The 23,379-nt window shown below is 54.9% G+C and overlaps 10 protein-coding genes across 10 annotated transcripts; 4 read left to right on the plus strand and 6 right to left on the minus strand.

Annotated features, from left to right (window-relative positions):
- The first annotated feature begins 4 nt into the window (after positions 1 to 4).
- BZA70DRAFT_283424 (histidinol dehydrogenase-domain-containing protein) lies at positions 5 to 2,941 on the plus strand. The gene is made up of 2 exons (XM_064913432.1): positions 5 to 2,544; positions 2,598 to 2,941. Exons 1-2 carry the CDS (start codon positions 250 to 252, stop codon positions 2,835 to 2,837), a joined length of 2,535 nt encoding a protein of 844 aa, XP_064766357.1. The 5' UTR covers positions 5 to 249; the 3' UTR covers positions 2,838 to 2,941.
- Positions 2,942 to 4,147, minus strand: BZA70DRAFT_283425 (aldo-keto reductase, putative). The gene is made up of 2 exons (XM_064913433.1): positions 3,962 to 4,147; positions 2,942 to 3,903 (listed from the first exon to the last, which is right to left on the minus strand). Exons 1-2 carry the CDS (start codon positions 4,028 to 4,030, stop codon positions 2,974 to 2,976), a joined length of 999 nt encoding a protein of 332 aa, XP_064766358.1. The 5' UTR covers positions 4,031 to 4,147; the 3' UTR covers positions 2,942 to 2,973.
- On the minus strand, positions 4,035 to 5,158 carry BZA70DRAFT_283426 (vacuolar-sorting protein SNF8). The gene has a single exon (XM_064913434.1). The coding sequence runs from the start codon at positions 5,110 to 5,112 to the stop codon at positions 4,360 to 4,362; it is 753 nt and encodes a 250-aa protein (XP_064766359.1). The 5' UTR covers positions 5,113 to 5,158; the 3' UTR covers positions 4,035 to 4,359.
- A 369-nt stretch (positions 5,159 to 5,527) lies between these two features.
- Positions 5,528 to 6,769, plus strand: BZA70DRAFT_307479 (xylitol dehydrogenase). The gene is made up of 2 exons (XM_064914833.1): positions 5,528 to 5,566; positions 5,622 to 6,769. Exons 1-2 carry the CDS (start codon positions 5,561 to 5,563, stop codon positions 6,678 to 6,680), a joined length of 1,065 nt encoding a protein of 354 aa, XP_064766360.1. The 5' UTR covers positions 5,528 to 5,560; the 3' UTR covers positions 6,681 to 6,769.
- BZA70DRAFT_283428 (ras guanine nucleotide exchange factor domain-containing protein) lies at positions 6,770 to 10,148 on the minus strand. The gene is made up of 3 exons (XM_064913435.1): positions 10,036 to 10,148; positions 7,668 to 9,956; positions 6,770 to 7,606 (listed from the first exon to the last, which is right to left on the minus strand). The coding sequence occupies exons 1-3, from the start codon at positions 10,090 to 10,092 to the stop codon at positions 6,929 to 6,931; spliced, it is 3,024 nt and encodes a 1,007-aa protein (XP_064766361.1). The 5' UTR covers positions 10,093 to 10,148; the 3' UTR covers positions 6,770 to 6,928.
- A 699-nt stretch (positions 10,149 to 10,847) lies between these two features.
- On the minus strand, positions 10,848 to 13,724 carry BZA70DRAFT_77204 (fungal-specific transcription factor domain-containing protein). Its single transcript, XM_064915389.1, has 3 exons — positions 13,374 to 13,724; positions 13,010 to 13,314; positions 10,848 to 12,945 (listed from the first exon to the last, which is right to left on the minus strand). Exons 1-3 carry the CDS (start codon positions 13,532 to 13,534, stop codon positions 10,934 to 10,936), a joined length of 2,478 nt encoding a protein of 825 aa, XP_064766362.1. The 5' UTR covers positions 13,535 to 13,724; the 3' UTR covers positions 10,848 to 10,933.
- BZA70DRAFT_77207 (uncharacterized protein) lies at positions 13,446 to 15,631 on the minus strand. The gene has a single exon (XM_064915390.1). The coding sequence runs from the start codon at positions 15,491 to 15,493 to the stop codon at positions 13,916 to 13,918; it is 1,578 nt and encodes a 525-aa protein (XP_064766363.1). The 5' UTR covers positions 15,494 to 15,631; the 3' UTR covers positions 13,446 to 13,915.
- Positions 15,632 to 16,261: 630 nt separating this feature from the next.
- On the plus strand, positions 16,262 to 20,269 carry BZA70DRAFT_283434 (ubiquitin elongating factor core-domain-containing protein). The gene is made up of 4 exons (XM_064913436.1): positions 16,262 to 16,650; positions 16,727 to 17,080; positions 17,144 to 17,213; positions 17,282 to 20,269. The coding sequence occupies exons 1-4, from the start codon at positions 16,618 to 16,620 to the stop codon at positions 20,044 to 20,046; spliced, it is 3,222 nt and encodes a 1,073-aa protein (XP_064766364.1). The 5' UTR covers positions 16,262 to 16,617; the 3' UTR covers positions 20,047 to 20,269.
- Positions 20,270 to 22,152, plus strand: BZA70DRAFT_283437 (uncharacterized protein). Its single transcript, XM_064913437.1, has 3 exons — positions 20,270 to 20,900; positions 20,967 to 21,263; positions 21,325 to 22,152. The coding sequence occupies exons 1-3, from the start codon at positions 20,639 to 20,641 to the stop codon at positions 21,969 to 21,971; spliced, it is 1,206 nt and encodes a 401-aa protein (XP_064766365.1). The 5' UTR covers positions 20,270 to 20,638; the 3' UTR covers positions 21,972 to 22,152.
- Positions 22,153 to 23,343, minus strand: BZA70DRAFT_283441 (DASH complex subunit Duo1-domain-containing protein). The gene is made up of 4 exons (XM_064913438.1): positions 22,878 to 23,343; positions 22,687 to 22,806; positions 22,452 to 22,614; positions 22,153 to 22,382 (listed from the first exon to the last, which is right to left on the minus strand). Exons 1-4 carry the CDS (start codon positions 23,133 to 23,135, stop codon positions 22,243 to 22,245), a joined length of 681 nt encoding a protein of 226 aa, XP_064766366.1. The 5' UTR covers positions 23,136 to 23,343; the 3' UTR covers positions 22,153 to 22,242.
- Positions 23,344 to 23,379: the final 36 nt, after the last annotated feature.

Consider the following 23,379-nt stretch of genomic DNA (forward strand, 5'->3'; position numbering starts at 1 on the left):
AATTGCTGCTTATAAAAGTCCGGACAACTTCGCCAGATGCAGAAGCAGCAGCACGTGACCGGAACAAGATTCAGGGAGACAGAAACCTTAAAAATAATTTTTCCCTGCGAGCTCAGACTCATCGCTATCAGGAAACAGTCATAGGCCCAGTAATACTCATAAACACCTTTTTGGAACAGGTTTACGCAGATTAGAGCAGTTTACTTCGTTCTCTTCTGTTCTTTGAGATTATTTCCATCATCGAGAAACATGAGTGTTGTTCCTGAATACACAGCAGCGACTCTGCAATCGCTACCGGGATCGCGGCTCGCTGTTCTCGGAGCTGCCTTCGTGCGGGTAGCTTCCTCCGCCGACGTCGTGGCCGTCAAGACGTTCGTCGCAGAGAACTTTGGCGCCGTCGAGTTCTACGCAATCCTCCCGAGCGGCGTGTCTGTCGACGAGGCCATCGCGCTGCTTGATGCGGGCGTCGAGGCCGTCGTCGTTGCCGCCGCGGACGAATTGCTCGCGGCAGGTGTCCCCGCGTCGCGAATCATTCTCTCGTCCGCCACCGCGAGCGCGGTCGAGTCTGCTGCGGGTCTCTTTGTCGACGAGGCCGCTGCTAAGACAGCCAAGCTCTCAGACAAGCAGACGCTGTACGTCGCGCTCTCGGCGCCCAAGCTCGAGCTCGTCAAGGCGCTCCCGGCATCGTCTGTCGTCGTCGTGCCTGCCGAGTCGCTCAGCACCGAACTCGAGACTCTGGCGGGAAAGCTGTCGGTTGCGGATGTTGTCGTCAGCAAGCTTGTGTCTGACCGGACCGACGGATTGTTTTCGACTCTCGTCGTCGACGCCCGCGATACCGCGCTCGGCCTCGTTTACTCCTCCGCCGAGTCGGTTGCGAACGCGATCGCGACGTCGACGGGCGTGTATCAGTCGCGCAAGCGCGGGCTTTGGTTTAAGGGTGCGACTTCTGGTGCGGTGCAGAAGCTGCTCAAGATCTCGGCCGACTGCGACAGCGACTGCTTGAAGTTCGTGGTTGAGCAGTCCGGCGCCGGGTTCTGTCACAAGGAGACGGCTTCGTGCTTTGGTTCAGTGTCTGGGATCAGCGCGCTCGAGAAGACGCTCGTGAGCCGGAAGGAGTCTGCGCCGGAGGGATCGTACACCAAGCGGCTGTTTACGGACGAGAAGCTGTTGCACGCGAAGATTATGGAGGAGGCCGAGGAGCTTACGACTGCGAAGAGCAAGAGCGAGATTGCGTGGGAACTCGCGGATCTGGTGTACTTTGCCATGACCAAGGCGGTCCAGAACGGCGTCTCGTGGACGGATGTCGAGAACAACCTTGATGCGAAGAGCAAGAAGATTACGAGACGGAAAGGAGACGCGAAGGGGAAGTGGGCGCCTAAGGAGGAGCCCAAGCCTGAGGAGAAGAAGGTGGAGGAGGAGAAGAAGGAGGACAACGGCCGGATCGCACTGACGAGATATAACGTCGCTGATGTGTCGGCAAAGGCGCTCGACGATCTGCTCCGCCGTCCTGCTCAGAAGAACGCAAACATCATGAACCTCGTCACTCCGATTGTTGAGGCGGTGCGCACGCGCGGTGACGCCGCTCTGCTTGAGTTCACGGCCAAGTTTGAGAAGGCGCACCTTAAGTCTCCTGTTTTGAAAGCGCCGTTCCCTGCCGAGCTGATGGCGCTGGACGAGAAGACCAAGGCGGCGATCGACATGTCGATCGAGAACGTGCGCAAGTTCCACGCCGGCCAACTCGAGAAGGAGCCGCTCGTTGTCGAGACGCAGCCGGGCGTTGTGTGCAGCCGGTTCGCGCGACCGATCGAGACCGTCGGCCTGTACGTTCCCGGCGGAACCGCGATCCTGCCGTCGACGGCGCTGATGCTCGGTGTTCCCGCGCAGGTGGCCGGGTGCAAGAACATCATCATCGCGTCGCCTCCCAAGGCTGACGGAACGCTGACGCCCGAGGTTGTCTACGTCGCGCACAAGGTCGGCGCTAGCATGATTCTGCTTGCCGGTGGATCGCAGGCGGTGGCGGCGATGGCCTATGGAACCGAGTCGGTTCCGAAGGTGAACAAGATCCTCGGTCCCGGAAACCAGTTTGTGACCGCGGCCAAGATGCTCGTCCAGAACGATACCTCGGCGCTTGTGTCGATCGATATGCCAGCGGGCCCGTCCGAGGTTCTAGTCGTTGCCGACAAGTACGCGAACCCAGCTTTCGTGGCCTCAGACCTGCTGTCGCAGGCCGAGCACGGCGTCGATTCGCAGGTGATTCTGATCGCCGTCGATCTGACCGAAGCCGAGCTGCAAAAGATCGAGGACGAGGTGCACGAGCAAGCCATGCGTCTGCCGCGCGTCGACATTGTGCGTGGAGCGATCGCGCACTCGCGCACGTTCAGCGTCAAGACGGTCGAGGACGCGATCGCGCTGAGCAACAAGTACGCGCCCGAGCACTTGATTTTGCAGATTGAGGACGCGGCCAAGTACGTCGATCTTGTGCAGCATGCCGGATCTGTCTTTGTCGGTGCTTGGAGTCCGGAGTCGTGCGGTGACTACTCTTCCGTAAGTCTTTTCTCAATGATCTTTTCTCAATGAAGTTACTAATGAATATTTAGGGAACAAACCACACTCTCCCAACCTACGGCTACGCAACCGTCTACTCGGGCGTCAACACCGGCTCGTTCATGAAGCACCTGACCAGCCAAGAGCTCACGCCCAAGGGTCTCGAGATCATCGGCCCGGCTGTCGTGAGACTTGCGGACGTCGAGGGCCTTGACGCGCATGGAAACGCGGTGCGGGTGCGACTTACGCACTTGGCCAAGACGAAGACGGAGGAGGTTTTGGCAAGGGTTTAGAGGTGAAAAAGCGGAGTAAACGAAGTTTTGGATATGTGCATGCTATAGCTTAATTTGTTTTGTACAAGAGTTGAGAAATAAAGAATGAATAAAGAATTTTAATCACATGAGAATCGTGAATGCACTTTTGGGTAAACTACAACTCCGGGGTGTCGGCGTAGAGATCACCGTCGGTGGGGTAGCGATCACCAGCGACAGCATCGGCCGCGGCGTCAACAAACTCGCGAATCGACTTCTTCTCCTCCTCGGTCAGGGTCAAAGTCGCCGACCCCGCGTTCTCAACCACACGGTCGATCTTGGTGGTTCCCGGGATAGGCACGTACCCCTGCGAGATGATCCACGCGAGACAGACCTGGCCGGGCGTCGCGCCCTTCTTCTCCGCGATGGCCTTGAACGCCTCGACGAGCTTGAGGTTCGCGGCGAAAGTGTCAGGCTGGAAGCGGGGGTTCGACAGGCGCCAGTCGGTGGGGCCAAGATCGGCGAGCGAGGTGAGCGCGCCGGTGAGCATGCCTCGCGCGAGAGGCGAGTAGGCGACGACACCGACGCCGAGCTCGGCGCAGGCCTCGATCAGACCGTTCTTCTCGGCCTCGACGGCGAAGGGCGAGTACTCGATCTGCACGGCGGTCACCTGGTGGATCTTGCACGCGCGTCTGAGGGTGGCGGCGGAGCACTCGGACAGTCCAATGTACTTGATCTTGCCCTCCTCGACGAAGCCCTTGAGCGTCTTCATCACGGTCTCGACCGGGGTGTTGGGGTCCATGCGGTGCTGGTAGTAGAGATCGATGGAGTCGACGCCCAATCGCTCGAGGGACTCGTCCAAGCTCTGCTTGATGTACTCGGGCGAGGCAAGGAATCCCGATCCGTCGGTCTTGATGCCGAACTTGGTGCAGAGGAAGAGCTTCTCGCGCACGCCCGGCCGGGCCTTGAACCAGCGTCCGATGAGGAGCTCGTTGTCGTTGTAGATGCGCGCGGTGTCGAGGAAAGTGACGCCGGATTCGACGACCTTGTCAAGGACGGCGAAGGCCTGCTCGTCGTTGAGCAGCGTCTCGTAGTAAGCGGAGATTCCCTAGACACAGCCAACAGTCAGTGGTCGATCTCGGGAGAAGTAGGAGGGGAGGACATACCATCGCGCCGAAACCGAGGACGCACACCTCAGGGCCCTTTGATCCAAGCTTTGTAGTAGGAAGCGACATGTTGTTTGTTCAATTGAGTGCAGGAAGTGAGTTGATGTCGAGATGGAGGAGGAGGAGGAGGAGGAGGGGCTCAGCTTATAGAGTGGTATCGGCCGAGAACGTTCTTATCGCTCGGAGTGGACCTCGGGGAAGTTTTCGCTTAACTGCTTACCTCGTGTTATGTAATGGATTACTAATACCAATACTTGCTGATTCCATATGTAGATGCTATAACTAGATCGTAGGATAAACAAAACTCCATAACCATCAATAACTCCAAGCACCATGCCAAACCACAAGTCTACACATAACAAGATAACAGATCAACCTGTACATAAACATAGGAGACATCACACCTGCTTGATCCACGACGGTGTCCAGTACTCCCTCGGCCGCGCCTGCTCATCGACCCAGACCAATCCCGCAGCAACAAGATCGTCTAAAACAGTAATACACCGCGCCGTCTCCCAATTCAGATTATCGCGCAAAATCGGCACAGAGATGTATCCCATCGCCTGCGTAGCCTCGATCGCGACCGCCTGGTCCTTACTCATCTCCTGCGGCACGCTGCGGATAAACTCCCGGTTCGCAAGCTTGACAATCTCGAATCCGTGGCCGAGCGGCGCCAGCGTGGCCACCGCCCGCACGACGTCTTCGTGGGACACCGGCGGGCGGTTGGGCGAGAGACTGTTTATCCTCGCGCGCACGTCGTCAACGAGCATCAACCCCCCGTTCTCCTCCCTCGTCCGTCGACAGAGCTCAATGATCCTGACCGCGAGCTCAAAGAAGAAATCGTTGACGTCGTTACCCAGCAGCTCAGCCCAGAACGACCCGCCTTTCTTGTTCGCGGCCGAGGACGCGAGCGGGTCGACGCCGATCGCAGCGCACATCTTTACAAACTCGGCGCGGAAGACGGGGTCGGACCTGATTTCGTTTGCATGAGACTCGGCGAATTTGGTGAGCGCGGATTGAAACGTCTTCAGTTGGTCTGAGAGCTCGGAGATGTGAGCTGAGAGGAGGGAGGAGCCAAGGTCTGAGTATTGCTGTGCTGCGCGCTGGCTGTTGTCGAACGCAGCCAGACCTACTCCGCGTCTGAGAGACATCGTGAGGTGTAGATGTAGATGTGAGATGTGTAATGCAAAGAAGAATAAGAGGAAGATGTGAAGGAGAAGAGGAAGAGCGATAATGATCTCTGGAGATAATCACGTGAAGACAAAGGCGCAACTTCCTGTTTTGGTTCCATCCTTCGGAGCCGGCTAATTTGGGCGGAACCCATCCGTTTTGGGCAGTTCATGCGCAACCACCGCCCACTCGCTCGCTGTGCTGTTATAATACAGTAAAAACTGATTGTTCTGCTACTCATATCATTCTCATTTTCTCTACGCTGTCAGTTCACTTACAAAATCAACGCGTCGTGGGCGAAGATCAAACCGCGGCTAATTAGCCTAAACAGGCGGCGGCGGGGCACCGCAGTGACGCACTTAAAGAGCCCCGACGCCCGCTGGCCTCCTCCGCACTCCACTTTCCTTCTCAACTTCACCACAATTCACAATGGCTGTAAGTCTTCTTCTTCTTCCTCATAATCTCTTTCTTCTCCCCGCTAACCTACCAGAACCCCTCCTTCGTCATGCAAAAGGTCCTCGACGTCTCCTTCGAGGACCGGCCGATCCCAAAACTGATCTCACCCCGCGACGTCCGCATCGAAATCAAGCAGACCGGCATCTGCGGTTCTGATGTCCACTACTACACCCACGGCGCCATCGGCAGCTTCATCGTCAAGGCCCCCATGGTCCTCGGCCACGAGTCCGCCGGGATCGTCGCCGAAGTCGGCCCCGAGGTCACCTCCCTCAAGGTCGGCGACCGCGTCGCCCTCGAGCCCGGCGTGCCCTGCCGCTTCTGCGACCACTGCAAGGCCGGCAAGTACAACCTCTGCGCAGACATGAAGTTCGCCGCCACGCCCCCCTACGACGGCACCCTTTGCCGCTACTACGTCCTCCCCGACGACTTCTGCGTCAAGCTCCCCGACAACGTCTCCCTCGAGGAAGGCGCGCTCGTCGAACCCCTCTCCGTCGCCGTCCACGTCACAAAGCTCGCTGACGTCCAGGTCGGCTCGACCGCAATCATCTTCGGCGCCGGCCCGGTCGGTCTTCTTTGCTGCGCCGTCGCAAAGGCATTCGGCGCCACAACCGTCGTCGCCGTCGACCTCGTCCAGTCCCGTCTCGATCTCGCGCTCGATCTCGCGGCAACGCACTCGTACGTTCCCCAGAAAGGCGACTCCGCCGCCGACTCGGCCGCAAAGATCATCGCCATGCTCGGCGGCAAGCAACCCGATTTCGCAATCGACGCCTCCGGCGCCGGCGCGTCTGTCAACACCGCTATCCACGTGCTCAAGCAGGGCGGAAACTACGTCCAGGCCGGCATGGGCGCGCCCGAGATCTCGTTCCCGATCACCGAGTTCACCGTCAAGGAGATCACCGCTCGCGGCTCGTTCAGATACGGACCTGGTGATTACCAGCTCGCGGTCGCGCTTGTGGCGAGCGGAAAGGTCGATGTCAAGAAGCTCATCACGCATCGTGTCAAGTTCGAGGAGGCAGAGGAGGCGTTCAAGCTCGTGCTCAAGGGCCAGGGCGTCAAGATCCTCATCGAGGGTCCTGCTGCTCCTGCTGCTTAAGCTGGGCTTTGAGTGAGGGAGAAACAAAAATATATAACATGGGGGAAGCGCATCGCTTTATTTAGACTTGGCCTAGAGATCAACCGGCCTTTCTATTGTATTATAATAGTATATTTACATTCATCGTCACCATCCCTTACAAAGTAAGTACCAAACAATATAAAAAATACAAAACACCATCCTAATGTACATCCGTGTAAATACCTAAATACCCAAAAACCCATCTCGCTCACTAGAACTCACCTCGCTCACAAGAACCCACTGTCCTGCAACAACCTTGCAAGCTTATCATCATCCCCGCGCTCGCGCGGCTCGTACTCAAGCGACGTGTTGTACAGCTGCTCGAGGTTCTGCGAATTACTCAGCCCCTCCTGCAACAGATCCTGCAGCTCCCTGACCGGCCGCAGCGTGTACGGCACAGATTGGTACTGCTGGATCTCGCGGATGACTTCGGCCGCGCGCGTGCGTTTCGAGAAATTGATCATGTCGGACCGGACTGGGTCTGCTGGTGGAGCAGGGGACGAGGTTGCTGCCGCTGCTGAAGAAGATGAGGTGGGGGAGGTGGTAACAGACAAAGACGGTTCTCTGCTACTCGTTTTGTCGCCTCCGTCGTCGGCTCGCTGCTTGCTGTTGTCTCCGTTATTTATCGACTGCACGAGATTATTCGTGTTCCCGTCCTCGATAAACGTCAGGTCGGTCAGATACACCCCAAAGAACGGCACGCACGGCGGACTGATCAGATGCAGCATCGTGCGGTACTCGCCAAAGTTGCGGCTCGAGTCGATCAGCCGGTAGAGATTCTCGAGCATGACATGGTACTTTTGGGGAAGAATGTCCCATGTCTTGATCAGACGGTGGATCGTGGCGGAGTATAAGCTCGAGATGATTGCTGTCATTGATGAGAAGTTGTGCAGTTGTCGGCATTGCTACAGTCGTCCAGTTAGTATTTGCAAAAAAGAAAAAGGAAAGAAGAAGGAGTAGACGTACATCGGCCACATTGATCAGATGCTTAATCACATTCGCCCTCTTCTTCACATCCGCGTACGAAAGAATCAGATGGGCGGTATAATTAGTCAACTGATTCGAATAATGAATCAACGCCGCAATATTCTCCTCTCCACTACCCCCGCTCCCCGAACTCGTGCTTGCTCCACCCACACTCCGCTTATGCCCTGTCCTCTTTGTTCGCGCCAGACACTCTGACGGCTTGATCCTGCTAAACAGGTCAAACTCGATCAACGTCAGCTGGCGCGCAATCTCGAGCGCGTGGAAGTGCGAGAACTTGAGTTTCTTTGAACTGCGTTTCGGCAGAATTGGCGCGGGCGCGTTGCTCAAGCTCACCGAGATCTGCGTCGGCCGGCGCAGGCCTGACACGTCGCCGCCTCCTAGTCTCTGTCTGACCGCTTTCGCGAGCGTCGATGCGCCGGGAAATTGCTGCTGGATAAGCAGCTTTGTGAACCCTTCGAGCGACGACAGCACTTCTCGAGACATCTCCGCCTCTTCGCTGTCAAAGTCGTCGTCAACCCAATACTGCTCGATCCAGATCTTGATGATGTTGAACACCCGCAGCCGAATCGGCTTCTGCTTCCTCTCCACCCACTCTTCCAGTTGCTCGGCGGTTAAACTCTCTGGAGGCTGGATCGTGAACCTGTTGATCAGCATCTCGAACAGCGTACGTGAGTTTGTAAAGCTGCGATACGTCAGCAGGAACGTCGAGTTAAACGACGTATCCAGAAAATCGTGCCGCGTCAACCGTTCCAGCAACGCAGTCAAAGTTCCGCCTTTGACCGCTCCTCGAGCGTCGTACACCAGTTCGTCTTCGTAATCGTTTTTCAGGTACCAAGGTGTATCTTCTTTGCGTCGATCGCCCGCAGCCGGCGTGAATGAGTACGCTTTTGGAACCCCCTTGTTTCCGAAAAACTGCTCTAGCTTCCGCTCGCTCTTCGTCACTGGGAAGTTCGCCGCGCTGAGACTGTCGCCTGCCCCGGCGCGTCCAGCGTCGTCAATCAAGATATCCATAAACGAATTCCGTCGGCTTCCGGCGCTAGTTCTTCGCATGCCGCCGCTGTCAAACCCACCAGTTAAATCAAACAGCTTATCCGTACTCTCACTATTCGTCGAATTCTTGCGATCCCTCATCGCTTTCTCTTCAACCAAAAACTGCAACGGGAACGTGATACTCTGGACCGCCCGCTCAAGCTCGCGTGTAGACCGCACAGATTTCTCAAGCCTCGGTCCAAACGTCGCCGCAGGCTCGTCCGTCAGCGTCAGATTCTGCGCCGCGAGCAAGAATCCCGCGATCGCGTCATACAGCGCCTGCTTCGACGTCTTAAAGTCCGCGACCGTGGGCGATAATGGCTGCAGAAGCGGTGTCAAATCCGCAGATTCCAGAAGCGACAGATAAGACCTCACAAACTCGGCCGCCTTGATCGCCTTTTCAATCATAATCTCCTCGTCCGAGGACGGCGAGTATGGCTGCTTTTCGAGAAACTTTACGAAATCCCGCAATACGTTCGTTATCGCAGCGTGTTGCGCTTCGGCAGTACCGAGGAATTGCTCGTCAAGTGCCGCCGTCGGTGCGCTACCGCCGGATGCTGCTGAATTCTGCCGACTTCGGAACGCGCCCCAGAATCCGTCGAGCTGTAATGAAGTCACGCTCGGTGCTCGCGACGAGGACGATGCAGCGCTGATGGGGGTCTTTCCATCTGCAGCGTCAGTATTCGACGCAAAATCCAAATCACTCGCGGCGCTGGTTGCACCAGCGACGGCGCTGCTGTCGATAAATTCGGGTTGCTGGTTTTGTACAGGTGTCGGGCGCGTCAGACGAGCCTGGTAGATGAATTTGACCAGCGCGCTTTGCAGCTTTTGGCAGCTAACTTCGCATTCATAATCATACGGCGAAGACCTCGGACTTGTGGGAGGCAGATCTGTCGCCGGAGATACCGCAGGCGTGGTCTCAGGCGACAGAGAGGCCTGTTCTGCCGCGACAACCAATTTTCCTAGCGAGTCCATGATTTGCGAATGCAGCTCGCCAAATATAGGGTCGTTGTCTTCTATCAAGAACCCAGGGAACGCGGCGCCGGTCATGACGGTTGTAAGGGCGTTGATGGTGTCGTGAACGCACGTGCTGTATTCGCGTTTTTGGCCGCCATTAATTGCAGCTAGCAAGCGGTCGAGACTCGCGATTGCGAGGGATTGTAGGTCGTCCCATGTTTGAACTTCGTTGGGCTCGTTGACTATCGGGATAGAAGAAGCTGTGACCGTAGATGGTGAGCGCTGAGGAGTGCAGATAGTTAGCATACGTTCGCGGACGATTTTGCGGCTAAACTGATTCGAAAGGAGAGCAAACGCGTACCCGTGGCAACCAGTAAGAATCAGTGGAGGATTTTCGAAAGGTCTCAAACGAAAACATTTTAGATTGCGTCGGAGTCGGTGTTTCTCTCGAGGAGGACTCCCGGGCCGAGAACTTGTCGTCGTCGTCTTCGTCTTCGTCGTCGTCGTCCACTTCTTCGTCATCTTCGTCGTCATCGTCGTCGTATACTAGATCATTGTCATCGCTCCCGGAGTCCACAAACTCCTCTACCAGCTTACACATCGCGACCATGCCCTCAGGGATCTCGTCCTCGGGAACCGGCACGGTGAAGTTACTAGGGAACCATCCCCTGCGCTCGTCGCCGTCGCCGATCTGGCCGTCCCACCAGCCGGTGTCGAGCTGGAGACAGACGGCGATGTACTCGCCGGCCTTGAACGAGAGAGAATTGGGCTCGTCGGAGTCGTAGTCGTAGAGAGCACGGACGAAGAGGACGGGTTCGTGTTCGGTGTGATGAGAGCTGGGGAGGGATGGCTCGAGGTCCGCGGACACCGAGCGCGACGAGCCGGCGATGGGGTCGTCGTCTGCAGGCATCGGGCCTACAGATTTCAGCGACGCAAAGTGAAGAAGGGGTCAGTGAGTTGATGCAGAGATGAGAGCGGTCTATGCAGATACGGCGGGAAGGTGCGGGATCAAGAGCAGAAGCGGGCCGGATGGGCGTTGATAGACGACGGAGAGCGAGCCAGCAGAGCCTTTCGGTATTTGATTCCTGCTCGAAATGGTCCCGACCCTTGCCCTCGGATAGTATCGGCACCGCGGAGCTGTTATTACTCTTGTTAGTAACTATTTGTAGTATCTGTTGTTTATTTGTTATTTAAGCTGTTTTATTGTTGAATCCCTACAGTACATTTCATAACTCCGAGCGAGGGATCTATAACTCCAATCAAACCGCCCCCATCCTTTTCTCTATCTCCTCATCCCTCTCCTCCTGCAGCGCCTGCACCCGATCGCAAAAGTCAGGCGTGCACTTCTGAGCCCATATATGCTCCAACCCCTCTCGTATAATCATCGCCGTCTTCCACCCCGTAGCCACGTACGTTTCCTCCAAAACACCACACAGCCATGCTCGCTGCGTCTTATCCTGGATCTGCGGACCGGCATATAACAACGGCATCGACATACACACCCACGCAGCAGCCGACGTCGGACTCCGGCCTACTTTCCCCTCGAGATCCGATACCGCCGGCGCGCTCATTAACGACGGGGAGTTTTTCCTAATCACGTACCTCAGCGACAGATTGCTGTCCTGCAATCCGGGTGAACTGTCCCGACTGTCCTGATCCTGCTCTGTCTGACTGCTCTGCTGCTGCTGGTCCACCGAAACCGACCGTCGAGGAGCACCTGACATAACGATACCCTCGGCAGTTCGACAGATCACCATAGTCGACAACATCCCCTGCTGCGCTGTCTCCCGCACGTTAGACAAACCCGCCGTCATCGCAGGATACGTAGTCGACCCTGGCTTATTGCGCACCAAAAACAACCGCCACATCGCCAGATACATGCGCAAGACCCCGTCTTGGATCTCGGGATACCACAGCGGCGGTCCAAATAGCGACGCACCCGCTTCCGCTAGCGGCACACCGTTCGCGGGATGCCGGGTCTCCAAAAACTCTTCCTCCAACGCCAGATACAGCGCATCGAGCTCTCCCCATTCGCGACAGGAGACCGCAAAGGTGAAATTCGACTCGCCCTTATTTCGTTTCCGATTGCTCTCTCGCACAATGAAATGCAGCAACCGGACCGTCAACTTCATCGAAGAATCGTACAGCCGGATCGTGTCGTTCGTCGTCCGCGACGGAATCTGATCCCAGAACTCAGATTCGATATATGGAGCCGTATCGAGCGCAATAGCCTGCATGATCTGCATCCGCAGATAAAAGTACAGCAAGTCCATAAACAGTATCGCATCCGACTTTCGCTGTCGCAGATAGCTCCTCCGAGCACGAGCTGCCTGCTCGGCCGCGCGCTCCTCCGCTGTCAGCTTGCTGAATACCGAAGCCGAGGCAGCGCGATCGGCCTGGTCAAGCTCGCTGTCCGAGATCGCTAGGTCGGCAATGATCGCTGGGATATCCCATTCCCGGATGAGATTACTTGCGCCCATCAGATGGCGCGCCCATTTGTCATATTCTCCTGTAGTGATTTCGTAGTGAGCTAGCACGAGAGTTGCGGCGAAAATGCCCATGTCGCCGTTTGCTACCGAGGGAGTAGTTCCGATTCGTCGTGAGCCCATGTTCTTTCGTTCTCTTAGCGCTTTGGATAGACGGCGGATTCCAAGGTGGTAGTGCAGCAAAGAGGCATGCTGGTGCGCGGCCGCCGACTCGAGTTTCACTGTCGACAAACCAGCAATGTGTAATGCCGACACTGCCAGGATCGCATGAAGCAGTGCTGGAGTTTGAAGTGCCATCAATGGCACCTGATAGGTCCAGATGTTTGTTTCGTGCATTTTATTCGTCGACTGCGAGGCTACCAGTATCAACCGGGCCGGATCTGGCACGTGCCGCTCAAACAAACTGATCTGGCAAGAAACGACGTGGACAAAGTGACTAAACATTCTCTGGGGAGCCGGGTGCATCAGAGGGGACTGGGTAGGACTGGGCCTGTAACCCACCAGAGACGTCGCTGGATCGACAGACTCGGTCATCGCAAGGTAGTAAGGGAAAGCGGTGGTGCGGATGCCGGAGTCAGCGTCGGCATGGGAAGGAGGCGGAGCAAACAGTGAGGGAACCATGTAGCCAGGAATCAGAGTGTCGTCGACCGAAAGGTACGCTTCAATTTCCTCGCTGAAGGTGAGGTTCGGTGGCAAGATTGCCTGCGTCGTGGGCGCGCGGGATAATTGCGTTTCATCCGAGCCTTGGGGAGGCATTTCATGAAGTGTAATATGCGACAGTACGTCTTACGAGTAGAGAGAGGTTAGTTAACTGTTCGAGGAAATTAGCAGGTAACAAATTTATCTTACATTGACCGCCATTAGCTCCTGCCGGAACCGCCTGTTGACCAGTCCAGACTCCAGGTGCCGCGCTTGAATAAGCTACTCCAGCCGGCACACCGACCTGCCGAAACTCGGGCACCGCATAAGAGGAGTGTAAACGGTTCCCGTCCTGACCACCAGTTGGAGCGGACCACACGTATGAGATTTGACGCGGGACCTGGCCGGCATCCGAGGCGCCGGGATCAAAGGATGTGTTGACGTAGCCTTCGCATACGCGGTTGGCTTTTACACATCGTGCGCATTTTGGCTGCGCTTCGTCGCATTTCACGCGTCTGCAAGAACTAGGTCAGCAACTGAGATTGATATTAAGCAACGAAAGAGTGTTACCGACCTTCGTCGACACGTCAGACAGCCGGTACGGGTCCGCTTTCTTGCAACGTCGCGAGCCTGCCCAGGTTTAAGTCCATCTTGTTCTTGAGGCCCAGCTGCGACCACTCCGACGTGATCTCTGCAGTCTGCGTCCTCTTCTCGGAGTTCGGGAGTAGGTATCATCTAAGTGACAAAGCAGTTCTGGTCTGCCGGGTGAAGGTTCGGAATGAATTTCTGGCTTTAATAGGGAACTGCAGATCGCCGTGGGATCTGCAACGGTCAGGAACTGGCTGTACTCGGGCGGTGAACGGAGACAGTCGACGGAGAACAGAGAGTAGTCAATGATCACAGTACTATCCAGCGATATCTCGGTCTGCAAGCAGCGAATATCTCTCCTCTGTCAGAAATGGCGAAAATACGGCAGACATGTGAGCTCAGGGCCGGTCAGCCTCGGTCTTGTGCGTAGGTTCCTGGCGTGCGGCGCCAGATGATCTGCAAAGTTTCTTAAATTATGTTTATGTAATGAATTATTAATATACATTTGCGAAGAGCTCGTCGCAGTGCTCAGTCTTCCTGCAGCCTTTGCTCTGCCGCCGTTTCAGACGTCCTGCTCTCTGGGGCGGCAGGCTCCTCCTGTTTCGGTTCTGGCGCCTTGCGCATCTCTGTAGACACCGGACTGCTCTGCTGTGACGGGCTTCGACTTGGAGCCTGCTTGTTGTATGCTGGGAACTGTGGTCGGAGGTTGTGCTGCGGCATTGGACCCGGTCTTAGATTGAGCTGCTGCATTTGTTGTAGCATCTGTTGCTGTTGCTGCTGCTGGTGTTGATGTTGCTGCTGATGTTGAGGGTGTTGTTTGTGTTGTTGATATACCGCAGGCTGTTGCTTCCCCAGTGGCATTGGCCGTGGCATCGGCTGCTGAGGCATACCAACTCCGTAGCGCGCACCGTTATTGTAGTCTGCATTCATCATCTGGTGCTGCTGGAAGTGAGCGCCCGGCCGTTGCATCTGAGCAGCCTTCATCTGCTGGACTTGCTGCATCTGCATCTGTGTTTGCATCTGCATCTGCATCTGCATCTGCATCTCCGGCGACATCGGTTGCTGCACTGGCATGCGCGAAGCCGGAGACATGTAGTACCCTGGCGGATATTGGGGCATGGGAGCCATGTATGGAGCACCCATCGTCGTTGGCGATACCGGCAGCGACGAGTACATTCCGCGCTGATAGCTTTGTCCTTGTGGCATCGGCGTCGGCATCACAGCAGGGGTCTTTGCATAATGCTGATGGGCGTAGTTCCTTCGACTATATTCGTCGCCATATCCGGTGCCCATAGGATACTGTGGGTACGGCATCTGCATCTGCGGCGGTTGCTTGTAGTTTGCGAATTGGGGCGGCGGCATCTGCGGTTGCGGCCGGTTTGGCTGTAGTGGCATGCCGTACTCATTCATGCCGGCTCTGCTTTGATCATTTCTCATGTAGTGTTCGGGGCCGTGCATCGCCTGATGGTCTGGTGTAAATCCTCTCTGCTGATAAGGCATATAGCCTGTTGGCAGTGTGTTGTAGCCTGGGTGGGGGCCTGGCTGATGGGGCGGTGCACTGTATGGCCCATTTTTGTCATAATACTGGTAGTAATTCGTGGTACCCACAGGGACAAACATAGAACGTCGATAGAAATCGGGATCATCATCGTCGTCTTTCTCTTCGTTTGCCCGCCGTCCAGGTTCAGGCCCGGATCCGACAGACAGGTTACCGGAGTCTGTCTCGCTCAGCTTGGACTTGTTGATCTCCCCGTCCTCGTTATCGCCTTCTGATTCCTCAAAATCTTTGAATATCCGTCTCCTTGCTTCTTCATACGCGGCGGCCCGCTCTTCTAATGTAGTAGCCAATCTGCCCGGTCCAGTGGTTGCCGACGAGCCCGACGCGGACGGTGTAGACGACGACGATCCCGGACCTCCGGCGACACTAGTCGCAGTTGACGAATCCTGGGCCGCTTGCGAATCGTTTGTTCCCGAGGCAGACGAAGCCTCGCTGCTCACATCGTTCGGATTCGGAGTCTCGCGGCGCATGATGCGGATTCCTGATGGCGGTGGCTGCGCGGCGGCGGCCTGGCCGGATGATGTCGAGGAATGCTCAGGGTCAAGCATTATGAAGTGACAAGTAGAAGGAGGCGATAATCAAAAACGCAAATAAACTCGGAAATACAAAGATCTTTCCTGCTTTTTTCAGATAGCCAGCTAGATCGAGAGAAGCAGAAAACGATGATGATGCGAACGAAAGATGATCTGGCAGATCAGGATGCAGTGTCTCAGTCGTTCTTTCTTTGCTCTGCGTTCAGCAACTTTTATAGAATATGAATCTAGATACCGGAGGCGCAGAGTCCGTTGCAAAGAGTCATACTCATGGTCGTGTAATGAAGAGAGATGTGTAAGAAAGAATCGAGATGGCTGAAGGGGTCTAATTCTGCTTCCTTCCACAATCCTGTAGCCGCAACAAGGCGATCTGGCTACTTGCAAAAGGTGGTGCAGATCAGAAGACACCAGAGCAGTGCAAGTGCAGTGTATTCACGGATCCGAAAGAATGCAGCGCTGCGGAGGAGAATGAATGCAGAGAAGATGGTTTAAAGAGAGTGGAATCGAGGGATGGGTTTTTTCTGGCGTGAAATCGTAAGTTTTTTAGATTCAGAGACTTGGCCCAGCGAGCGGCCGCAGTCCGCCACTGCGCTTTGATGATGATGATAAAAGAAGCAGAAAGAATAGCTGATTCAAGTTCAATTCTATTGAATACATATATTCTGTGTTCTGTAACTGCAGTTGTCCTAAGCAGAGGCAGTAAAACAGAGAAACGTGAATCTATTACATAATCGCTTACTCACCCACTATAAGTAATCGGACATCCAGAGCCTTATTGAATTTCATCCGAAGCGCTGGCAGGTCCCTCCCTCACTCGACACTCCGCTGTCTACGAGGCCTTTTCATCTACAGACTACTCTTATTCCTCAAGGACATCTGCTGTCTGCTCTTTGCATTGTCCAGAACCGCAGCTTGCGCCTGACATAAATCCACACGTACTAACCTGGATACGGCATAAACGCGAAACCGCTGAATCGACACCTGAACTAGCTCTTGTCAGGCACAACCTGTCCATCAGTTTCTCTTTCGCATATCCAGCGGTGTTTGAGCCTGAATCGGTCCAATTGTGCTGTTATCTTGCTGTCCGGAATCTCTAATCAGGATACCCTTGCGTTTACTGGGCAACAACCTACGCCAGAATGAGTGACTCGCCGCAGAACGACGCCGAAACGGTACGCAGCCATATCCACCGCCCGCTTCCCCAACCTACATTGATAGACCACTAACCATACACATCCTCCCCCACAGATCAGAAGGAAGCGTTTGGCAAAGCTGCAAGGACCCCAGCCTGAACGGTCTCCATCGCAGCCTTCATCGGCCACCGCGACGCCTCCTCCGGATAATTCGCCCGCTCCGACGGCCTCGGCCTCCGCTGCCGCTGCCGCTTCTGCTGCCGTCGCCCGATCTGCCTTGGCTGCTCCACCCCAGGCCGAAAACCCGTTCGGCGCGCTCTCCACCGCGTCATCGATCCCAAAGATCAAGATCGCGCGTGCAAATGAAGCACCTGCGCCGGCGGTCGTGCCAAAGCCCGTGAAGCCTCCTGTCGACTTCAAGACCTGGGCCGATGACAAGCTGACTGATGCATTCAAGTTCAGTCTGAAAGTGAGTACTACTATGTGCACTTTAAGTTATTAAGAACTGATGCTAATCTGGTTGAAATTGCAGGCTGTGAAGGAAGGATCCACTATCTGCTACCTAGAAGAAGTCGCGATTGAGCTTAAGGAGTCAGGGTCAGGTACGTATACATGTCTCCATGTCGTCTCTCGGATCGGCCTCACCAGATTACTTACTCCTTCATTACAGAACCTCTGCTTTCAGAGGCTACCCTGGATCGGTCGCTGCTTTCGCGCCTATCTGAGATCCCAATCGCGCAGCCTTTCCTCTACTTGCTATCGAGCTGGCGTTCTCTCGAATCAGTCCGCCGCACAATCCGCTCGAGTGATCCCGACCGTGCACAGAAGAACTCACTGCTCAATGAGGCGCGCCGGCTATGTACTGGCTACGCGGTTCTAACCGTATGCATGCCGGAGATGTTCAACAGCTCTGACGAAACCGATCTGGCAGCGTTTATGGTGGAGAAGCCTGATTCGTCACGGGCAGTGCCGATCGAGTTCATTGATGCCATGATTCTGCGCGCCACAGAAGATGAACAGCTAGCGGAGTTTATTACTCCGGTGATCACGAATCTCAGTATACGCATGCGAACGATAACGATGAGCGACTCCTATCAGCCCTACTTTAGAGCATTGCAGGCACTGGTCATGCATAAATCGGTTGCCGCTTTAATAACTGAGATGCCTCAGTTCTTACCCACTGACGTCACAGCTGTCACGATCGAGCTCTACACTATTCTCGGTCCGTTCCTTAGAATATCACCTGTCGAGGCCAAAGTTGCCACATTTTACTTTTCAGACTCGAAGACCAAGCCTGCGTCGGAAATTAACTCTGCTGTCACCGCACTGCGAACCGAACTAGGCGCAGTTCAAGATCAGCTCTCGTTCATCGTTGACAAGATTGTGCGCGCAGGAGCGGAACCCCGTGAGAAAATGCTGCAGTATTTTGCACGCGCGGTGAATCTCAACCATAAGCGACGAGCTATACAGATTGTGGCTGGGACTACCTCGACCGATGCTTTCATGCTCAATCTTACCGCCGTTTTGAACAAACTCTGCGAGCCGTTCATTGATGCGACATTCTCAAAGATCGACAGAATCGATCCACTATACTTCAAAAAGTCTGACCGGATAGATATTGCGGAGGAGGTGAAGTTGAATGCGGATCAGAATGGATACAAGGCATATATGGAGGACCGGATCGAAGGTACACCGAACTTTATTTCTGAGGTGTTCTATCTCAATGTTGCGTGCCATTTCTATGGACTAGGAGGAGCGATGCACAGTATTGGACAGCTAGGAAACGACATCAAGGATCTTGAGAAACATCTAAACCAGTTGGAGTCAGAGCAGCCTAAATGGATCAATTCACCTCAGGCGCCTCTGCTCAACAGTACGCTGACGCGCGTGCGCACACAGCTGAACAGCGCACTTGCATTCCAGCACGCGTTGAACGCGGTGCTACAGGATCGACAGGCGATGTCGCGCTCGTTCTCGTTCCTTATGGTGCTCGCGACTTGGCTTGTGCGCATGGTTGATCCCGCGCATGGCCATCCCCAGAAGCACATCAAGCTGCCTCTGGCAGACCCTAGTCCTGATGCATTCAAGATACTTCCAGAGTATTTTGTCGAGGATATCACTGGGTTTGTCATTTATTTTTCGCGGCATTTTCCCCAGGTCTTGTTTGATCAGACTCATGTTGACTTAGTGACGTTTGCGGTAACATTTGTGCGCTCGTCGTCGTACATCAAGAACCCGTATCTGAAAGCCAAGATTATCGAGGTTTTGTACTATGGAGTGCAGAGCCAGACTGGATACAAGAACGGTTTCCTCGGCGATACCTTGAATACTCTGCCGTTTGCCAACGAACACGTGTTCCATATGCTGATGCAGTTCTACATTGAGATTGAGCAAACGGGCTCCAGTTCGCAGTTTTACGACAAATTCAATATCAGATACTACATCTCTCAGATTGTCAAGTGCATATGGGAGAACCCGGTTTATCGCGACAAGCTTGAGCAGGAAAGCAAGGTCGATGTCGATTTTTTTGTGCGCTTTGTCGCCCTGCTTCTAAACGACGTGACATATCTTCTGGATGAATCGCTGTCGAAGCTGGTCGAGATTCACAAGTTGCAAGGGGAGCTTGGGCCAGGCGCGTCGACGGCACTGTCTCAGCAGGAGCAGACCGAGCGACAGCGCACACTGGCTTCGGCCGAGCGGCAGGCGTCGTCGTACATGTCGCTCGCGAACGAAACGGTCTCGATCTTGAAACTATTCACAAAGGCGGTTCCGCAGGCGTTTGTGACACTAGAGATTGTAGAGCGGTTGGCGGCGATGTTGGATTACAATCTCGACGCGTTGGTGGGGCCAAAGTGCACGGGCTTGAAGGTCAAGGATCCGCAAAAGTATCATTTCAACCCCAAGGCGCTGCTGTCTGATATCGCAGAGGTGTACTTGAACCTCTCAGCCGAAGCGAGCTTTGTGCTCGCTGTCGCGCGCGACGGACGATCGTACCGCCGCGAGATTTTCACGCGCGCGGCTAGCATTCTGGGCAAGTACGCGGTGATGTCGTCCAAGGATATCGAGAAGCTGCGGCGGTTTGCGGACGGGGTCGAGCAGACCAAGCTGGCGAACGAGCAAGGCGAAGAAGAGCTGGGCGAGATCCCAGACGAGTTCCTCGATCCGCTGATGTACACTCTGATGGAAGATCCCGTGATTCTGCCGTCGTCGCGCATATCGATTGACCGGGCGACGATCAAGTCGCATCTGCTTTCGGACGCGACGGATCCGTTCAATCGGATGCCGCTCAAGTTGGAGGACGTGATTCCGAACGTGGAGCTGAAGGCGCAGATCGAGGAGTTTCGGCGGTCGAAGCGGTCGCAGGCGCAGAGTGCGGCGGCGAGTGCTGCTGAGGAGGTCGCGAAGGACGCGGACGGGGATGTGAGTATGGCGTGAGGATCACAGAATGAGTTTATGGTTTGCAAAAGGTCCAGAAGTAAGCAATGGATAGTATTTCAGATAGTATTACCGATCAGTAGTTCTTACTTAAAGAAGAAGAACGGTAGAGAACCCCAACCCGATGCATCCACGAGACCCTTCAGATCGTAAGCGGATCTCCTGAGCCCCGCGCGCAGAGGTGCAAATCCGAGCGAGGAAAAAAAGTTGGTTCGCCGTGATCGACAAGAGCTCTCGGTCGTCTTCTCCTTCCCAGCAGCGACAGTTTCTGTAGAGCTGCTTCGAGACCACACGAGCAAGAATGCGCCAGCTGTTGCGGTCGACTATCGTTGGCTTGCGGCGAATAAGGTGAGTTCCTGCATGAGCAGTGCCTGGCTGCCTGCACCGCGTCTTTGCTTGCTTGCACCCAGAAAGACTGACGACGATCGTCTCTTGCCTTGGTTTTAGTCGTATACAGAGAGCGTCTGTGGGAGATGTCGCTTCGGCGCGGCACACGCTCACAACCCCGCTGCTGCGCTCCATTTTCTCGTGGCAGCGCGGCGGCGCGGGCAGAGTCGAGCAGCCTGTCAAGCATGCAGACGCATGGCGCGAGATGAGCGGCACCGCGACCACGGTGGCTGCTCGCAGCGAGATCGACCCGCACCACCAGATCTCGTTTGACGCGAAGCGGGTGTACGTGCCGTGGAGCAAAGGCGTGACTTCGACGTACCACAATATCTGGCTGCGCGACAGCTGCCAGTGCAGCGCCTGCTTCCATCCGGTGACGAAGCAGCGCTTGCTAAACACTTTTGCGATCCCGGAGGATATCAAGCCCGAAAACGCTGAGCCGTCTGACTCTGGCTTGAATATAAAGTGTAATTGCTGCTTCAGTACTTATTTATATGTATCCTTATGGTATGCTGATCCAGGATTCAATCTAGGGGATAACGACGGCCACCAAAGCTTCTACCCATGGGACTGGCTCCATTTACACTCATACCAACCTATTCTAGAGAAAACGCAGACATACCACCGCTTCCTATGGGGGCGCAACGAGATCGTGGAAAACCCTCCCGTGGTGGAGTATGCCGATGTCATGGCTTCAGACGCGGGAGTCGCGGAATGGACGAGCAAGGTCAAAATGTACGGCTTTTGTTTTGTCGAAGGCACGCCGGTGTCGCCTGAAGCTACCGAGGAGCTCATTAATAGAATCTCCTTTGCGAGAAATACGCATTATGGTGAGCCATACTCCTTTCGGAAACTTGATGGACGTGCGTGGACTGACTCTTTCCCGTCTAGGTGGATTCTGGGATTTCACTTCTGATCTTTCCAAAGCCGACACGGCATACACAGACTTACCTCTAGGCCTTCACACAGACGGCACCTATTTCACCGACCCTCCCGGTCTCCAACTCCTTCACTGTCTCTCCCACGACGGCAATGGCGGCGAGTCAATCCTGGCAGACGGTTTCCGCGCTGCCCGGATTCTTCGCGAGGAGTCGCCAGAGCACTACAAAACGCTCTCGCGAGTGCGAGTTCCAGCGCACAGTGCCGGAAACGAAGACGTCTGCATCCGGCCTACATTCTCCGCCCGTCCTATCCTGAACCACGACGACGTCTCTGGCGAGCTCCTGCAGGTGCGCTGGAACAACGACGATCGGTCGACAATGGATCGATGGTCGAGCGTCGACCCTGACGGCGGCGTGCTTCAATTCTACGACGCGATCCGGAAATGGAACCAAATCCTCTCGCGGCCGGAGGTGGAGTACCGGTTCAAGTTGAAGCCCGGCCGCCCGATGATCTTTGACAATTGGAGAGTGATGCACGGCCGGACGCAGTTCGATGGCAAACGGAGACTGTGCGGGGCGTATATCAATATGGATGACTTTGAGTCGCGCATGAGACTTACGAATATGGGTCGCGAGGCTGTGTTGCGGCAGCTATGAGTGAGATTATGAATTGTTATGATGTTTTTTGTTAGGGCGGATATTTGGGATCATGGGTTTTTTCATTTAGTTTACTTGTTTTTGCGTGGTCTGTTTTAGCGTTGATTTTACTGTTTTGTCGCACTTGTCATAGCACTCATTACATCCGGTTTACGTGTTTACAATTTAGTGAAATTAAGAGCTTTCATTACTAGCACCACGATAAAACAAAACTAATAGCCATACAGTACCTCAGATCCCAATAACTTGAACAACTAAGCAGAGATATAATCTAGGACCCGAGACCGGTAGACCGAGAGGACGTACTTCGAGAGGATGAGGTGCTGATAGGCCGTCGCCCGGTTGATGGAGCGCTCGAGGTAGATTTCGAAGCCGCCGGTTTCGCGCCACCGCCAAGTTTATTTCCGTAAACTAAAACAAAGAATATAAAGTCAGAAACCGCATCTCAACTCACGACGAAGAGAAAAGATAGGGCCATACTTCGCTTCTGCAGCACGGCGTCGCGCCTCCGCTTGAGTTCCTCCGCCTCTTTCTTCTTCTGGTTCGCCAGCGCAGCTTCCTGCGCGCGTCGTTCCGCATTCGCTCTAGCTTGCGCTTGTTGTGCAGCCAGAGCTATCAATCTGGCTTGGTGTAGTTGCTCGTCCTGTGAATGATACAGAGATCGCGTGTTAGCTCGTGGTAGAGGAAGGAGAAGATGGGTGGGTGGACGACAGACCTTTGTGGCGCCCTCCCACTCGCTGTCGAAAACGAGGCGCTGGGTGTGCTCTGTTTGCGACAGAATCCGGATCCAGAGGTCTAGTAAACTGTCGACATTTCTCGTGGTTCGAGTGACTCTCTGTAATGAGAACGGTCAGATCTTCTAGTTCTCCAACAAAATATATAAACAGTCAAAAGATAGCAACATACGTCAAGATTTGACTCGGCAACTCTGATGCTATCCAGCACGGTATCAATCGACGCGTTCATAGCCTTTACCTGCTCGAGCTCTAGCAGCAATCTCTCTTCCCGGTACGCTGTGGCATCGTCATTATCCCCCGTCGGTAGATATCCCTGTCCGGGTGTGGATGACTGCTGTGGTTGCTGCTGTTGCTGCTGCTCAAAGGCCTGTAAAGATACTGCGAGGTCTTGCAGAGTGGCTGCTAGGTTGTCTGTATCTGCTGGCATCGCGGGATGTGTTTGTGTTGTGTTTGTGTTTGTTGTGATTGTTGTTTAAGAGTTGACGCGAGGAGCGCTGTTCTGCCTTGAGTAAATATTCTTCCAATCAGCAGCTCAGAATACAGCACCGTTCTATAGATATTCAATGACAACACCGCTGCTGCTGCAAATCCAAAGTAAACACAGTTGTTGATGCAAAAAGATGCGCTGGGGCTCTGGACGCGTGCTCGTCGCGTCGGTCTGCGGTGGTGGC

Source organism: Myxozyma melibiosi (assembly GCF_037950935.1).
Source record: "Myxozyma melibiosi strain Phaff 52-87 chromosome Unknown BZA70scaffold_12, whole genome shotgun sequence".
NCBI lineage: Eukaryota > Fungi > Ascomycota > Lipomycetes > Lipomycetales > Lipomycetaceae > Myxozyma > Myxozyma melibiosi.

What these genes read in the sequence shown, in the direction of transcription:
- BZA70DRAFT_77207 (XM_064915390.1), bottom strand. Translation starts at nt 15,493, where the DNA reads ATGCTTGACCCTGAGCATTCCTCGACATCATCCGGCCAGGCCGCCGCC.
- BZA70DRAFT_283428 (XM_064913435.1), bottom strand. Translation starts at nt 10,092, where the DNA reads ATGTTTTCGTTTGAGACCTTTCGAAAATCCTCCACTGATTCTTACTGG. An exon ending in ATTCTTACTGGTTGCCACGG is followed by an intron (nt 9,957 to 10,035) that starts GTACGCGTTTGC and finishes TGCACTCCTCAG; the next exon opens with CGCTCACCATCTACGGTCAC. An exon ending in ATCTGATCAATGTGGCCGAT is followed by an intron (nt 7,607 to 7,667) that starts GTACGTCTACTC and finishes GGACGACTGTAG; the next exon opens with CAATGCCGACAACTGCACAA.
- BZA70DRAFT_77204 (XM_064915389.1), bottom strand. Translation starts at nt 13,534, where the DNA reads ATGATACCTACTCCCGAACTCCGAGAAGAGGACGCAGACTGCAGAGAT. An exon ending in TGTCTGACGTGTCGACGAAG is followed by an intron (nt 13,315 to 13,373) that starts GTCGGTAACACT and finishes TAGTTCTTGCAG; the next exon opens with ACGCGTGAAATGCGACGAAG. An exon ending in AGGAGCTAATGGCGGTCAAT is followed by an intron (nt 12,946 to 13,009) that starts GTAAGATAAATT and finishes TCTACTCGTAAG; the next exon opens with ACGTACTGTCGCATATTACA.
- BZA70DRAFT_283437 (XM_064913437.1), top strand. Translation starts at nt 20,639, where the DNA reads ATGAGCGGCACCGCGACCACGGTGGCTGCTCGCAGCGAGATCGACCCG. An exon ending in CTCTGGCTTGAATATAAAGT is followed by an intron (nt 20,901 to 20,966) that starts GTAATTGCTGCT and finishes GATTCAATCTAG; the next exon opens with GGGATAACGACGGCCACCAA. An exon ending in TGCGAGAAATACGCATTATG is followed by an intron (nt 21,264 to 21,324) that starts GTGAGCCATACT and finishes TTTCCCGTCTAG; the next exon opens with GTGGATTCTGGGATTTCACT.
- BZA70DRAFT_283426 (XM_064913434.1), bottom strand. Translation starts at nt 5,112, where the DNA reads ATGTCTCTCAGACGCGGAGTAGGTCTGGCTGCGTTCGACAACAGCCAG.
- BZA70DRAFT_283434 (XM_064913436.1), top strand. Translation starts at nt 16,618, where the DNA reads ATGAGTGACTCGCCGCAGAACGACGCCGAAACG. An exon ending in CGCAGAACGACGCCGAAACG is followed by an intron (nt 16,651 to 16,726) that starts GTACGCAGCCAT and finishes CCTCCCCCACAG; the next exon opens with ATCAGAAGGAAGCGTTTGGC. An exon ending in GCTTAAGGAGTCAGGGTCAG is followed by an intron (nt 17,214 to 17,281) that starts GTACGTATACAT and finishes CCTTCATTACAG; the next exon opens with AACCTCTGCTTTCAGAGGCT.
- BZA70DRAFT_283424 (XM_064913432.1), top strand. Translation starts at nt 250, where the DNA reads ATGAGTGTTGTTCCTGAATACACAGCAGCGACTCTGCAATCGCTACCG. An exon ending in CGTGCGGTGACTACTCTTCC is followed by an intron (nt 2,545 to 2,597) that starts GTAAGTCTTTTC and finishes ATGAATATTTAG; the next exon opens with GGAACAAACCACACTCTCCC.
- BZA70DRAFT_283441 (XM_064913438.1), bottom strand. Translation starts at nt 23,135, where the DNA reads ATGCCAGCAGATACAGACAACCTAGCAGCCACTCTGCAAGACCTCGCA. An exon ending in TTGCCGAGTCAAATCTTGAC is followed by an intron (nt 22,807 to 22,877) that starts GTATGTTGCTAT and finishes TTCTCATTACAG; the next exon opens with AGAGTCACTCGAACCACGAG. An exon ending in AGTGGGAGGGCGCCACAAAG is followed by an intron (nt 22,615 to 22,686) that starts GTCTGTCGTCCA and finishes TATCATTCACAG; the next exon opens with GACGAGCAACTACACCAAGC.
- BZA70DRAFT_283425 (XM_064913433.1), bottom strand. Translation starts at nt 4,030, where the DNA reads ATGTCGCTTCCTACTACAAAGCTTGGATCAAAGGGCCCTGAGGTGTGC. An exon ending in TCCTCGGTTTCGGCGCGATG is followed by an intron (nt 3,904 to 3,961) that starts GTATGTCCTCCC and finishes GGCTGTGTCTAG; the next exon opens with GGAATCTCCGCTTACTACGA.